General features: G+C 37.9%; 8 protein-coding genes across 8 annotated transcripts; 1 reads left to right on the top strand and 7 right to left on the bottom strand.

The window, feature by feature from the left end:
* Window positions 1–30: 30 nt before the first annotated feature.
* AC631_04187 (ankyrin repeat domain-containing protein) lies at window positions 31–2656 on the bottom strand (the record flags this gene model as incomplete). Its single annotated transcript, XM_015613016.1, has 1 exon — window positions 31–2656. A coding segment is annotated over one exon (2626 nt), but the record flags the coding sequence as incomplete, so codon positions are not given.
* Window positions 2657–2854: 198 nt separating this feature from the next.
* On the bottom strand, window positions 2855–3883 carry CPP1 (tyrosine/serine/threonine protein phosphatase; the record flags this gene model as incomplete). The annotated part of the gene is made up of 1 exon (XM_015613015.1): window positions 2855–3883. One exon carries the CDS (start codon window positions 3881–3883, stop codon window positions 2855–2857), a length of 1029 nt encoding a protein of 342 aa, XP_015466170.1.
* Window positions 3884–4626: 743 nt separating this feature from the next.
* On the bottom strand, window positions 4627–5295 carry AC631_04185 (uncharacterized protein; the record flags this gene model as incomplete). Its single annotated transcript, XM_015613014.1, has 1 exon — window positions 4627–5295. One exon carries the CDS (start codon window positions 5293–5295, stop codon window positions 4627–4629), a length of 669 nt encoding a protein of 222 aa, XP_015466169.1.
* A 547-nt stretch (window positions 5296–5842) lies between these two features.
* Window positions 5843–6724, bottom strand: YMC2 (Ymc2p; the record flags this gene model as incomplete). The annotated part of the gene is made up of 1 exon (XM_015613013.1): window positions 5843–6724. One exon carries the CDS (start codon window positions 6722–6724, stop codon window positions 5843–5845), a length of 882 nt encoding a protein of 293 aa, XP_015466168.1.
* A 151-nt stretch (window positions 6725–6875) lies between these two features.
* SFU1 (Sfu1p) lies at window positions 6876–8558 on the bottom strand (the record flags this gene model as incomplete). Its single annotated transcript, XM_015613012.1, has 1 exon — window positions 6876–8558. One exon carries the CDS (start codon window positions 8556–8558, stop codon window positions 6876–6878), a length of 1683 nt encoding a protein of 560 aa, XP_015466167.1.
* Window positions 8559–9350: 792 nt separating this feature from the next.
* SWE1 (tyrosine protein kinase) lies at window positions 9351–12890 on the top strand (the record flags this gene model as incomplete). Its single annotated transcript, XM_015613011.1, has 1 exon — window positions 9351–12890. One exon carries the CDS (start codon window positions 9351–9353, stop codon window positions 12888–12890), a length of 3540 nt encoding a protein of 1179 aa, XP_015466166.1.
* A 350-nt stretch (window positions 12891–13240) lies between these two features.
* COX5 (cytochrome c oxidase subunit Va) lies at window positions 13241–13693 on the bottom strand (the record flags this gene model as incomplete). Its single annotated transcript, XM_015613010.1, has 1 exon — window positions 13241–13693. One exon carries the CDS (start codon window positions 13691–13693, stop codon window positions 13241–13243), a length of 453 nt encoding a protein of 150 aa, XP_015466165.1.
* Window positions 13694–14638: 945 nt separating this feature from the next.
* On the bottom strand, window positions 14639–15745 carry AC631_04180 (uncharacterized protein; the record flags this gene model as incomplete). The annotated part of the gene is made up of 1 exon (XM_015613009.1): window positions 14639–15745. One exon carries the CDS (start codon window positions 15743–15745, stop codon window positions 14639–14641), a length of 1107 nt encoding a protein of 368 aa, XP_015466164.1.
* Between the last annotated feature and the right edge of the window lie 94 nt (window positions 15746–15839).

Raw genomic sequence — 15839 nt, 5'->3', positions numbered from 1 at the left:
TTTCATTGTGAATATCATCCTCTATAGGACGTGACAATTTTCTTTTCTTATTGATTGTCTCATCATAAGGCTTGTTCTTAGGTTTTGGTGAATCTTTCTGAGACACAAATGAGTCATTCATAATAGATTCGTCATTTTCGCTGCTGTCATCATTCTCTTCATCATCGTAAGATTTATTCATATGTTCTTGAAGTAGTTTTACTTCATTTGCATCAAAGTGGGAGGCTCTTTCCGCTATTTCAAGAGCATTTAAACCATCCGGTTTACGCTTTTTATTGGGATTTGCGCCCTTCGATAACAAAAATTTAACAACTTCATAATGACCCCTTCCTACAGAAGCTAATAAAGCAGTAAGACCACAGTTGTTCTCTTGGTTAATATCAAAATTTCCTGAAGTCAAACCTAAAATAATGTCCACTAATTCTGTATGGCCATTTCTAGCAGCTAGAATTAAAATATCTGGCTTGTAGTCTAGTCTGCCTCCTTCAACAAAATAATTTGCAGTAAATTCCTTGAGGCCTTCCGCGGCATATTTATAGATGGATGATGCATGACTCTTCTTTTTCAATAAATCACTAAAGTAGTTGTCATTTGGATCTTCAATTATACGAGAAGGAGATGGAGACACTGAAGATCTTAATATTTCTTTGTTTTGATGTTTTGATTTGGCGTCATTTGTATCCAAGAATTTCGTATTATACTCTTCCAACAATTTTATGATATCCTCGTAGCCCTCTTCATCGTCATGTTCATTGAAAATTTTTGTTAATGCAGTGAACCCGTCTATATTGAAAATTCTTGGATCAGCCCCGTTCTCAAGCAAAGCCTTTACAGTTTCAAAATGTTTATTCTCAGCTGCATCAATTAATGGGGTTTCTAAATCACCCGCCTTTAAGGCTTGTTTATTCACATCTGCTCCTTTCTCTATTAAGAATTTAACAATATCGATATGACCCTCCAATGCTGCTTCGTGTAAACAAGTGAACCCACAGAAGTCACGCTCATTAGGACTTGCACCTCTGTCAATTAGTTTCTTTACATCATCAATATTACCCTTTTTGCAAGCCCTTTGAAGTAATGATCTTCCACTGGAATCACGCTTGATTTTGTACGGTCTTTTAGCACCGGTATCTTTTGAAGATTCCTTATTATCATTACTTTCACTATTTTCTTTAAGGTTAGAATATCTGTTCAATTCGTTATCATCATCTTCATCATCAGAACTATCGATAATCTTTCTAGTTCTGATTAATGTTTCTCTGTCTTCATCATAATCTCTTTTTCTTACTAATTTTCTACCTTTATTTATTCTTGGTGGTGAGTGAGCAACAATTGTTTCAGCTTCAGAATCATTTTCATCTGCTTCTTCTTTTACTTCAGTAAGTATATCTCCTAGTTCATGAGAATTAATTTCCTTATCATCATTGACACCAGGCAAATGGTTCAAAAATGATCCATCAAAAGATGCAGTATCAGCAATGGGTGATAAATATGACGAGTTTGCTACCATTTGGGTTTGTGTTGGTGATTCAGGCTCTTCTTTTGTCACATTGTTTGCATTATTTTCTTTATCATTAGATTCATTTTTGCCACTATCGTCCATTAATGATTTCTGATCGCTTGAAGATGATAATTTAGTAGCTTCTTGATCGTTCTCGCTCTGATTTTGATCGTCAGCTGAATTACTTCTATCAGCAGGTTCTATTTTTTTTGGCTCTTCTTTAGGTTCTGTCTTAATATCCTCCTGAGAGTGATTATCATTTTCCATTAGATTTTGATGACTGTCAGCGGGTAATAATTCAGAGTCTTCTGGTAGAGAAATATCTTTATTTTTCTCATCTACAGGAGTCTCATTAGATCTTACCAAAAATGACTTCCCTTGATATATATGACTAGAATCCTTTTTCATTTCTATATCATTACTGGTATCTTTTGTCGTTTCATCTGCTACCTTGCCCGTTTTATTTTGAGTTTTCTCGAATTCTGCACTTAAAGGGTTTGTTTCAAGCTCATCGAACCTCATTTCGGGCTTGTCTTCAAACAATGATTCAGACTTCCTATTATTTGGCTCACTAGTCTCTTTTAAATGATGTGTAATTTCAGAGTCGATTATTGGACTTGGCCTCTTACTTTCTGGATTGGAAAGTATCAGACTATCTTTACCACTATTTTCCTCTTCGTTTCTTTTAAACGCATCATTAGCAGGAAGGTGTTTTGATATATTGGTGGACTTGACTGGTGGTTTCTGACTTCTCTCGCCATACGAGTCGTACCTATCAAACTGAGGATCCCGCCTATTGTACGAGTTAGCATTTCTAGGATTGTAGTTACTATTACTACTTGAACTCCCTGTATGATAATAAGATGAATTCGATCCTCGATAACTATTTCTGCCGCCTCTATACTTATCATATCTACCATATCTTGAAGAATTGGAATTATTCATATTCTGCCGGTACCCTCCGTAGTTTCCTCTATTTGAATCGGAACTTCTATTACTATATCCATTACCAGATGAACTACTTCCATTTCCATATTCATTACTTTCAGAGCTGTTATTATTACTCTGCCCTCCAAATACATTAGATTTTTTTGATGAGCCCGAATATCGATTGTAATAATTTCTATTATTGCTATTGTTATTATTATAAGACATGTTGACAAGTTGATATTTCAACTTAATTCAATACTTCGCTATTTATTCAGCGCTTGACAATAGTCTATGGGCTATATTAATTTATAATAGAGGTTATACTTGTCAACCACTAATATAAGAAATTGTTACGACTAAAAAAAATATTACAATTTAAATGACACAAAAACTAGAGTAATGTTTGTATATTGAATTACCATCCTATTTATTCTTTAAAGCATCATTAAACTCCATTAACTCAAATATTAGACTCATATTAGGACAGATTCTATCACATGCATCGACATTGTAGCCCTTGTTCTTGATCAAAGTATTTGTAGGTTCGTTTATATTATCAGTTCCCGATTTTAATAGTTCATAAGCTTCATTAACACCAATTTTAAATTTATACATGAAATAAGCAACAATTACGCAAGCAGACCTAGAAACACCACATTGGCAGTGAACTAGGATTTTACGCTTTTCGTGAGGTTTATTGCTATCATCAAACTGGCTTATTTTCTTTGTTATTTGGGGTAGTTCCTTCAGAATTAGAGATGTATGTGACCAGGGAATATACAAGTACTCCTTTTTTCCGTTGTAAGTCTTGAATTCTGATGATAGGTCTTTGCATTCCTTGGCAACGTTTATGACCAAGTCAAATTTGTTTATGTCTATTTTAGTAGGACCATGGTTTGGGTCGGAGTAAAGGTATATGGAATGATTAAGAACATCTGCAGGGCCGTTTGTGTATGCATCTAGTTGGCTCTGTTCCTGTAACTCTTCAGGTATTCTTGAATAGATAGGCTTCTCCTTATTTATACTAATTTTCGAAAAATCGTGAACGAGTGATTTATCGCTCATAAACGGGCTTTGTAAACTGGAATTATGAAATGGATTCGAAGTACCTATATGCGGGGCGTCAAAACGAAATGAGTTATGCTCGTGATCACGATCAAGAAGATCTGATTCTGTACTACTCTTGAAAGTTGACATCAACGGCGGCATCGACGGCGTCTTGGTGACGTTTGGTGTCACCAACGGCAAGTCTTCTGTCATCGAATTTGCCGGTATAGATAACGTCAACGTTTTCCGTCTAGTTAAAGGAGGTTTATTGAACACATCTTCCATCTCTGTTTGTTCTGCTTCAGGTTTTTGCGTGGAAACCTTGTCTGCTGTGGGGTCCGCCGTAGATTGTTCTGCAGAAGCATTATTATTCGAATGGGCTAGGTTCAACGATAAATTCTTCATGTTTATATTTCGGTTCATCGACAACGAGCTTGGCTTACGTGAATGCTTGGGACTATAGTTAATAACGCCATATTTGGGGCTCTCTTCAAAGCTTGAATTAATTGTCTTAGGGGACGACAATATAGAATTACCAGAACTCGTATGGTTATGCGTCGGCAGAAACTGACTTGTATGACTATAATCTTCTGTTGTTGTCATGGACGGGGCCATATTGCAACTTATGAACGGATTATTCGACATGATAATCCGTGAACTTTAGCTAGAAACACTTGATTTGGATTTCGTGAAAATGCTCTATATTTCGGAATGATTGGAGAAAATGAATTCAACTGTTCAAGAAAAATATTATTGAAGAAACAGACTCCACGCTTGACTGCCTTGTATCTACTTCTATTAGTTTATACCTTTCTGACTATCTTAAAGTCCTTAGTGTTCTTTTCAATGAGGAACAAATTCGAATACCGCCATTACTTCGCGAATAGTGTTTTAAAGAAGAATATTACACAAATCTTTACAAGCGACAATTAGAACAGGTAAAATTTTATATCTGATTATAATTATAGTATATATTATATAACTTATAGATGCAATAATGTATAAGAGTACTTTGGAATTTGATTATTGTATGAAAATGTAGTGAATAGTCAAAGAAAGGCATACGGAGGTATTGAACTTGCTCGCAAAGGAAGTCCGAGATGAAAGTTCAGTAAGTAAAATACATTGTGGGACGGAAAATGAGACAATTAACGGTATGGAGCATCAGCATCAATACAGTATTGTAATTCTTGTTCCCACTTATCACCGTTTTCTAACAACTTTTCTTTATTGTACAATAATTCTTCTCTGGTTTCGGTGGAATATTCAACGTTTGGAGACTCAACAATAGCATCAACAGGACATGAGTCTTGACAGTATCCACAGTAGATACACTTGGTCATGTCAATATCGTACTTGACGGTTCTTCTGGATCCATCCATACGTTCTTCGGCTTCAATGGTAATGGCTTGAGCTGGACAAATGGCCTCACACAACTTACAAGCAATACATCTTTCTTCACCACTAGGATATCTTCTCAACGCATGTTCTCCTCTAAATCTTGGTGAAATTGGACCTTTTTCAAATGGATAGTAAATAGTGTATGGAGCTCTGAAGTACATTTCTAAACAAACATACATCCCTCTTGCAATTTCGTTCAAGAAAAAGAATTTAGTGGCCTTTGATAATGCACTTTCACCACTTTCTTCCCATGTTTTGGGTTTTGGGACTCTGAATCCTTTTGGCCACACTGATTGAGTCGAACCACCAGTGGTTAAATAATCAGCAGTTAAGGCAGGTTTATTAAAGACTGAAGTACCCGAAAAGTAACGGAACTGTTGTGGCTTTACACCGGCCCTCTTTGATACTTGTATCATTTGTTTAAACATCGTTGGCTCTATAATTGTAGTGAATAAACTATATATTAATATTTCATTTATTCATCATAATGATCGCTTTGCGTAATTATTTTAGGTAACGAGAAAATCAAAGATTTTAATTGGCTATCGTTGATTACATAATCTACTTAACACTTTAAGCTTGTTTGAATGTCTAGGGTACTATAGACGGGTAGTGGAAATAGTATTTACGGAGGTGAACTATGTAGGTAAAGAAACAGAGCGTGGACCGTTGAAGTTTGGACAGTTGTTCTCAGATATAGAAGACATAAATACTTGAATTTATTCTAGTCTATATATTTATGGAAAATTACATAAGCATCGATCTATAGTATAGCAGCAACATATATAAGCTGGAAGAGTAGATGTAGTAGACAACAGGCAAACCTTTGATGGAAGGGAAAGTCATAACCACGTTGTTTTGAATATGAAACCGGTCACTAACGGTGAAATGGGTGTGAATTTTGTGGTTTGTAGATGCGAACGGGGCCACGAATCCAAGCTTCGATATTGGAATGATAATGGACTAGCCCATGAGTCTCAAGGCCAATTCTACACTAGCAAAAGTCCCTGCGGAGCATGGAACAGCTCTTATCAAACATGGGGCCAATCCTTTCCAGAATCCCAACCACCCATTGGTTTTGAAGATATGCTTTGCGGCCAAGGACATGCTACCATTAAACCTCGATTCAGCTCCAAACTTATCACTCTGAATGTTGGATTTAATGACATCTATTGGGTAAGATGAAAGCCAAAGGGCGTTCCCTGCCAATGCACCAGCGGTCAACAATTCCACTGTGGAAATATCGTTTCTATATTTATAACCTCTTGACGATTGGATATAACTGATCAACGATTCGTACGCCAAGAACCACACACCATACGCCTGAGTCTCTCTTAATAGTGTGACGGTGAATCCTCTGTATATACCATTTGTAAACCCTCTTTCTGCGTATATCTTCTTAACTGTAGATAACAACGAATTGGAACCACTCTTAGTGTTTGATTGGGATAAAATTCTCAATTGTTCAACCGGAGAAGTAACAGGAGTATTTACTATACCAGCCACTGCCCCAGCAATGTATGTTTGGGGCCATAAGTTTAATTCACTTCTATTGCTCAGCTTTAAAAGTTGACGTTTACACTCGTGGAAACCGTAAAACTGCAACGATACACACGCACCAACCCCAAATAATGGAGGCAACGTACCTTTATAGAATGCAAGTAATCCTTCGTTTTTGATCACATTCTTGATCACTTGTGCAGACGTAGTAGGGGTAGATGAAGTTTGCAATCGAATTTTCACAAGATCAGCCGGTTGTCCAATCAACACCTGTGTTGCACCACCAATGAAACCTGCTGCGATATCTTTTAACTTTCTGCCTAGAGAACTATCTATATCTGACATCACAATCTATAGTCTACAATATTGTCTTCTGCCTTTATTTTTGCAATTTTTCAGTTCGATTGTTGATAGTGAGAATGAACTCTTACACAAAATTCTATTGCACAATATAACGTGCATGTGTTTAATTCTATAATATTATTTACAAAACGTCCTATTTATCGTTCAAGAGTCCTCCGATAGACATACCAGGAGACTTATCTCTTGAAGTTGTCACTACTGGCTTACTCAATGTACTTTTTGTAGCATCATCCTCTGAAGTTTGTAAGGGAATTGGTGAATCTGATTTATAGGAAGAAGTGAAATCGATTGCAACAGGAGTGGTGCTCCTACACTTGGAGCAACATTTATCGGACTCCTTTTTAATCGATGGAAGAGAGCCTTTAGTCTTTGACTTCCCCTTAACTTCTGAATTATTCCCATCGGAAGTCTTTTTAACCTCAGGTCTCTTTCTAACCTCAGGTGTCCTGCTAGTCTCAAGTGCGTTCTTGATCTCAGGCGTTCTAATAAGTTCTGGTGATGGACTTAAACCAGGAGCTCTGGTATTTTGAATATTGAGCATGGGCAACTTTATAGACTGATTGTAATTTTCGATAGGTAAGTTTGAGGACGGTGGTTGTAATTGGTGATGATGGGGCGGTGGTTGCTGGCTCTGAAGCGGTTGCGATGATTGGGGTTGCATGGGCATAGGTTGGGCCAGAGGCCTCTGTTGTGGTGGAGGTGGATATGGATACATGTATCCATATGGAGGAGCAACCATTGGTGGCCCAGACATATACTGTGGAGGAGGATAATTTGGAAACCCTGGGGGGACCGGTCCTGGCACTGGTCCTGGTCCATTTGGGATTCTTCCTCCGTTGTAGGGAGGATAAAATGATACATGATTTGGTTGAATGGCCAACATAGGTGACTGCATACCTTGATGTTGGTGTTGGGGTGGTTGATGATGATGCTGTTGATGCTGTTGATGCTGTTGATGCTGTTGATGCGGTTGATGCGGTTGATGAGGTTGATGCTGTTGATGCTGTTGATGCTGCTGAGGTTTTTGCTGTTGTTCCCTTAATGCAAGCGAAGCCAACCTGTCCTCCGAATCGTCCCTCTTGATGTGGGTCATGTTTCTTTTTCGCCTCTTGATCGTATTTCTCTTCATCTTAATTGGTCTGTGTGAGCCATGTAGCCTATAGTATAAACCACATGCGTTACAAATCGTATTCCCTACATCGTCCCTTCTCCATAAGGGGGTGATTGTCGATCCGCAATTGAAGCAGGCAATGGCCATAGGTTCATTCTCTGGAGTATGCGTGCCCGCGGGCGAAGATACCTTTTCTGGCGTCTTGTTTCCATCTGTATCTGTCTCTTTGTCACTCGTTTCTTCCTTCGTCGGATCTCGCTTCAACACCACCCTGTTATTGTATGCCGGGCACCCTTTGCAGGCTACAGAACCTCCTGTTCCATTACATCTTCCAACCCCTTTACACGAACCTTCTTCCGTCTTCATAATCCGAATCGTATTAGGCGGCCTTTTCAAATTCACTGGTCTATGACTATTATTGGACCGAAGATACAACCCACATGCATTGCATATCAACGTTCCATCGGGTGCCCTCCGCCAAAGTGGTGTTTTCGTGGTTCCACAATTCGAACACTGTTGTCCATCGTCCCCTACCGCCACCACCTGCGCCTTTTCCTCTTTCCCGTCCTCATCTTTCGTTATTGCTCCTTCGTCCCTATCTCGTTCTATTTTTTCCTGCCCGCCATTACCATCGCTATCTCGCCGTCTTTTAACTCCGTCGCTCGCCACGTCTCTAACTTTCGTCGTAGATATAGAATTGGTCATTAGCGATATTCTTCCATAAGCTTCTTTATTACAAGCAAAAAAAATTTATAATATACCAATTATACCAAATACCAAATACCAATTATTCTAGTAAAATTTTCAATCTGTAATATTTTTCTATTGTTGATCGATTTGATACTATTTCCGTTTATTAATCTCGGTGCTTATCCTGTGGTTTACTCACTATTTTGCAGGTTTTATCAGCCTGATTAACGAACTAAAATGAGATCGCTGACGAATGAGCTTGTTTTCATTTGTCATCGTTGGCGGGCGAGAAAAATTGCCGATTACAGGTTAGTCCTTAATTCTCAAAACATAGCAGGTTAGATCGGGGATACCGGATGACGCAATTCTGATTAGATCGATAATATAAGATTGGATAGATAAGTAGTCAGACAAATCACGCCAAACGGCGGTCGTCGGGGCTGTGGCGTTGGTGTATGGATCCACGTGCTGAGTTTTGTGTCCGAGTCAGTGGACGAGTCGACGGACGAGTCGAACAACCGGGACCCGGTTATCCTAACTGGTGTATGGAGCTTCCTGGTGCAGCAATGTGAATAGATTCTGGTCGTGTCCCTGCTAGGTACCAAGCGCGTTTCTTGTTTGGATTTCACCCTTGTTTGTTTACATGTGTAGATGGGCGTTTATTGTTGGAATGAAGGAACTGGTTTATTCTTAAACTAATCATACACATCGCTACAACACCAAGACTTAGAACTAAGTAGTCGCTTGTTAAGGTATTTGCATTATCCGTCAGCTTACACGGATCCACACACACACAGATTGCTAGTTATGAATTATCAGCGCCCGCCCATATCAGCGGGTGCTAATACCACACCTTCGAATAGGTCGTCGCAGTCCACCACACAGACGTCAGAACAAGAGAATGGAAGCAGTGGTGGTGGAAAGGACTTTTTGACGCCCAAAAGCACGGCCAAAATGCCCAAGAACTCCATCAGAACACCCAAGAGTAGCGTCAAGACACACCAGGCCAAGCGATCCTTCAACTACCACCTGTCGTCAAACCAGTTAGACTATTTTACAAATAACCATTTTTCCCGGTCGTTCAACTCGTTGATTTTGGACGATATTAAGGACGAGTTGGCGGCCAGTAGTAAGAAACCCATCAATAAATCACCACCTTTTAATGTGAAACATGATTATTACGATGATAACGACTCGATTAACGATTGCATAGAGGATGAGGACGAACCCGTGGCTTATGGTTCGGATATTAACGACACAAGGGCCGATGATGATGGTACCAACGACTTCGAACACAGTCAGACTTACCAATCGCCCACCTTGAAGGAAATCAAGCCCAAAAAACTTTTCAGACGCGAGGGAGCCCACAACGATTCAATGGAGCCGGATGCATCTTCCAGCTCACAACAATCGTCTATTAAGCGGTCTTTTAAGTTCCTCAACTTGTCGATAGACTCCTCCAACAAGGCCCTTGATTTATATAGTACGGGTAACAATAAGATTTTAGAAGATGACGTCGACTACATCAGTGATTTGAACGAAATAGGAGCGCCGTTGGATAAAAGTCCTGTCGCATCCAAATATGATGTCCAGACTGCAACCCATAGTCCTATTGATACCTACAGTCCTCGTGAAAGCAAGACTCCGCTTAACAAATTTAAGCGTCCGCATCAGTTAGTGAGTCAATCTCCATCCCCAAGCACGCTGAAGTACTTGACATCTAAGCATTCATTCTATACCCAAAACCAGCATCATAGTCAAAATGAATCACTTTCGAATTCTATATCCAATTCAATTCAAACTTCGCTACCTAACTCGGGTAGCAATTCATTTTTGAATTTGAATTCGTATTTTAATTCCAACTCGATAACGGTTAATGTTGATCAAGCTCCATCTACCACATCGGCACCTCCATCTACTTTGAATAAGACCAGTGTATATTCACCATCTAAGTTGGGAGGAAAGGGGTTTAAAATGTTCAAGAATGCCGAGAAGAATGCTATAATTTCACCTAATCGTTCCATAAGCCGTCCAGAATTTAGTAATCCAGAAATACCGAATCATGAAGTGAATCCGGATAATGATTTGACTCGTCCGAGCACATCCTTGGGAATATTTGAATCAAGCAAACTCTTATCGCTGTCCGCATCTTATAAACAAGCGATACGATCTAAAAAGTTAATCCCAACTAGTAATAAGTTAAGAAAAACAAACAGCATAAAGAGTCCCTTTACTGCAACGGACCTGCTTCCGAACTATTCATCCAATTTAGGTTTTGAATATTACAACTTAGACAACTTGGATATAATGGATTTGGAAGACGATAGTCCTTCGAAAACTAAGAAAATCCCAAAATCAGCTTCAGCAAATAGTGCAACTAGTGCAATTCAAATTCACCAAGATACGGAGGCTGAGTTGCTAAAGAATAGGAAGAAACTAAAAAACTACGAATTAAATAAAGACCCCTTGTATAACGATGACAAAGAAAATGATGCCAGCTCAAAGAATCTCCTGAAGAAGGCATCATATCAATTTGTTAAACCGTTACAGACAGCATTTAGGTCAACAGGCTTAGTAAAAAAGAATTCGGTTAACCACAACCTCAATGACGCTAGTCAAAGAAAATTACCTCCAGAAACACCAATAAAGAGACATCCAATGGCACCATTGGATACTGCTAGTACTAACATTCATAATACTTCTCCAATCGGAAATAGTAATATTAAGGAATTTAAAGCGTCTACTTTAAGTAACGTGGTTTCCTCTGCCCACGACGAAACAAATACATTTGATGATAATCTGGAATTATCGATCGAAGTAGGTAGAAATGTTTCGCAAGTTTCCAATAATGATTCGAGCACAAGTTTCTTCAAGATTTCTTCTGCACAAGGCTCAAGCAAGAACCTTCTGTTGAATACAGATAATGACTTGGATATTGACTTAGAGTTAGATGATATAATACCTGAAACACCAACCAAGTCGGTGAAGAAATCGCATTCTATTCCCGCAAATTTTAGCCCTATATCATATAATAATTTGTCCTCTGTTAACGCAACAAAGACGAAATTGGATAGTTTGAAGAAATCCAAACACTTGAACATTGAACCTTCTACACCAAGATATCATTTGCATAACACATCTTTAAACATCGGCAAGTCTTCATCGTCATCTAACATGCTCGAATCAATAAGCTCATCTCAACAGACGCTTTGTAACGAGATATCTGAACCAACGAGAGTAGACGATCACCTTATGAACAAATTTGGAATGAAGAATATTAAATATTTAGGTTCTGGAGAGTTTTCAATAGCGTATGAATGTTCATTCCAAGATCAAAAGTTTGCTATTAAGAAAACTAAAAAGCCAGTTTATGGTAAATTGGAAAGGAGCGCTATTATTAGAGAAATTGAAGCTTTAAGAGTTTTGAGTTCGGTGAAAGACAACGAAATGGTTAACTTGCAGGAGCAAGATGAAGGAAAAGAAAACTTAGTATATTTCATCGAGGCTTGGGATTTCAATAACTACTTCTACATTATGACCGAGTATTGTGAAGGTGGTACTTTATTCGACTTTTTAGAAGAACATAAGAATTACAAACTTGATGAATTTAGAATTTGGAAAATTCTAATTGAAATATTAAATGGGCTAAAATTCATTCATCTGAAAAATTATTTACATCTTGATTTAAAACCAGCTAACATTTTTATAACATTCGAAGGGTATTTGAAGATAGGAGATTTTGGATTGGCAACGAAATTGCCAATATTAGAAAAAGATTTCGATCTAGAAGGTGACAGAAACTACATTGCCCCTGAATTGATTAACGATAAAATTTATACTCCCTTCGCTGATATATTCAGTGTCGGGTTAATTATTCTAGAAATTGCTGCAAACATAATATTACCAGATAATGGCTCGCCATGGAGGAAATTGAGAAGTGGTGACTTATCCGATGCCGGGAAATTATCTAGTGATAATATAAGTGATTTCTTGCAACACCAAAACTTCTCTTCATTAACGTCTTATAATTCATCGGATTCTTTGTTGCATCACAGTCACTTACAGCATAAGCAATACCAACACCTACAGAATCATCATCAGCATCATCAATTATTCAGGAAAATTGATGTGAAGCACCTCATACCATCTTGGGCGCCAGAGTTCTTGGTATCAAAAGATACTAATAGCTTAGATAAATTGGTGAGCAACATGCTTAAGCCAAACCCATTCGACAGGCCGAATACCAAGATGATATTGGAAAGTGAAGAGTGTACAATCATAGAAAATAGAAGGAAGGCCGGTGCCACGATCTTTGAGGGTGAATTTGGGCCAGGTGATGATGATTAGCTTTATTTAGGTTATGATAGAATACGTATGTGTATGATTTATGGATCCCATTATATTTAATAGAGATATTTTTATTTTAGTTTTCAAATTCTACAGATGTAAAACATAACTTAATGTCGTGTAATTAAAACTAACACTCATATAGATAATTAAAACATAATTAAAGATTTTAATTCTGAGCTAAACAAAATAGATGTAAACTTTAATAATTCCTTCACAAATGTGAAAAAGGAGATGCTAGAATATAAAAAATCATAAAAAAACTAAGGTTTTTGCTCTTATCAATGGTACAAGCCCTTCGACGAACACTACCTCAATAAATCTAAATTACAGCACAATAACTTGTCTGCTTATTGGATTTGAGAGTATCCAGTGAACGGGTTAGCATTCTTGGATTTCAAGTATTCGTCAGACTTTTCTTGCCATTCTCTGTTCAATGTTTCTGGTGGTGGAGCAGCGAACATTCTAGTGAAGGCGAATAAACCAACACCTGCTCCTAATCCCATAACAACACCCCAGAAAACCTTGGCTTTGTCACCTGGACCGTATAATGGCTTTCTAGGACCCCATTCACCGAATGAGATGTAGTATGCAGCCTTCTTTTCGGCGGTGGTCAATTCTTGCCATGGTAATTCCATTCTGGTCTTTAATTCTTCTATCATGGTGGTTTGATCTTGTTTTGGTAAGGTTTCCCATCTTGAGCCTAACTTTCCGACATAAGCATTGGATAATGCTCTTGGAGCACTTTTGGAAACGGTAGATTGGTTACGAATAGCTAACCTTTGAATAGATTGACGGAGCATTATGACTTCTATTATGTTGTTAGTAAACTGTACGTTTCTATAGCGAATATCTAGATGTGAAAATTTAATGCTGTGATTTTGATGTGCTTTTGTGTTCGCTCTCTGGTCTAACACCTCCAGTTAGCGTAAAACGAGTTTTTGATTGGTTGGTGATAATTGAGTCATGGACGACCTGGCCTGATTTTTTAGATTCTCCAAGGAATAGTCCATAAGACAACATCTAGGAAGTCAATATTCATGCAACTGGGATCGAACGTAGTGATTCAGTAACCCTCAAACAGCTGGTCCCAAATTGTGCAAAAAAAACGGGGGTAGAAAAACAAGCAAACAATCTCCTCTGATGGCGCTGTACTTCACATAAACAAGCCAACGTAAAGCACTAACCTTTGGTCATTTTGTATTGTTTATATGTTTTCTTACGTATATGGTCGAACATGAGCTGATAGAGTGAGCTGTGCTTTTAGAGCATACAATTGGCGTTCACAATAGTCGATACTTTATCGAAGTGGTATAATAATTTGCTCATAGATAAAAACACAATTTGTTCATAATCATCGTTTTAAGACATCATTATCATCAACACAGCTTTAAACACATCCATCTCGGTGGTTATACATACCTATTTCAATTTCTTTTGTTTAGAACTATAATAAACAAATCCTGTTGAAAGTCTTTTGATGGTATGGTTCTTGGATTTCAATGGTAAAAAAAAGTTATGTGAGGTCGTGCGATTACCCATTTACATACACTAGTCTACGGAATTACATCGTTTGGCCTTAATGTTAGCAGTCTTGTATCAAAGTATGCTAAATTCCATCTGTAGAATCTACTATGTAATGGTATTGTTGCTACATATACATATGGATAATATATAGTACTATAAACCAAGTTGTTTAATATGAACACACGTGATACATATATATGTCTAGTATACTATTAGTGTCATTAGAAGTAGGTCAATGTGATCAACGACCTCTTTAACTGGGAGTCATGGATTTCATTAACATCTAAGGAGATCTTCTCTAACTTCTTGTTCTTTAAATAGTTGACAAATTCAGTAACAGAACCACCAACACCGAAATAAAAGTTCTTGGAAGCGATCAAGCACGACGATTTCGGGACATTAGATTGAGTCAAGATTTCGATCAATGATTCAGCTACAATTGGTAAAGATTCAGGTGAGTAGATAGTCTCAGAGCTAATAATAAGGTCAATTGGAGTGCCATTCAAAAGAGAATTGAACTCACGACCCCATGAGCCAGAGACAAACAGTAATTTGACATTGTATTCTGATAATTGGTTGATGAATTCGTTAATCAAGGGTTCAGTTATCAATACTTCGTCATTGCTTAATATTGGAGCGTCCACTTCAAGGTCTCCGGTAGGCTGGGATGCACATAATTCGTTCAATTTCGATGGTTCTAAAGTGGATGCCCAGTGGATAATCAAATTCGGTACTGTGACTAACCTGAGTACATCATAGTTGAAGTCTGATAGTATGTAGTTTGTGCTGGTCTTGTCTTGCATTTGGAACTTTTTCATCAACAAGAAACATGTAGGTAATGCTGTTCCACAGCCAAACTCTAAGAGATTCTTATACTTCAACTTCCCATTATTTATCATGTTCGATAATTCATCAACCATATCGTACGAACATTCCCAACTCTTGAAACCCCCTTCATAAACATTTTTCTTCAAATCTACTACATTATTGTCTCCAATTAAAACGTCACTAGTGACACCATGCTTTACAGAATTATCATCATCCTCGCACATTATTTGATGCTTAACATCAAATAGTTCCCGACGATATATGATATTTTGTCCTATTGGAGTAGTATAGTTATCAAATGTGAGTCTAACCCCATTCAATGTATGCAAAATAGATTCCAAAGTGTGCATCTTAGGATATGACGATTCATCAATCGTTTCAGATAACTTATCCAATGGATTTTCGTTCAGCTTCGAAACTGGTACATTATTCACGTTGACAGACTCTTCTATATCATCGTCACTGAAATCTTCGTTAGTGAATCCAAATGAAAACGACATGGCTAATGTAATGTAGTCTCTTAATCATCTCATCGCCAATTTTTCTCGTTCATTTATGCGAACTTTGATCCTATAATACTAATTTCAGTTTTTA

Source organism: Debaryomyces fabryi (assembly GCF_001447935.2).
Source record: "Debaryomyces fabryi strain CBS 789 chromosome Unknown contig00105, whole genome shotgun sequence".
Taxonomy (NCBI): Eukaryota; Fungi; Ascomycota; class Pichiomycetes; order Serinales; family Debaryomycetaceae; genus Debaryomyces; species Debaryomyces fabryi.
The sequence above is the reverse complement of the archived record's forward strand: the minus strand, read 5'-3'. Positions and strand labels throughout refer to the sequence as shown.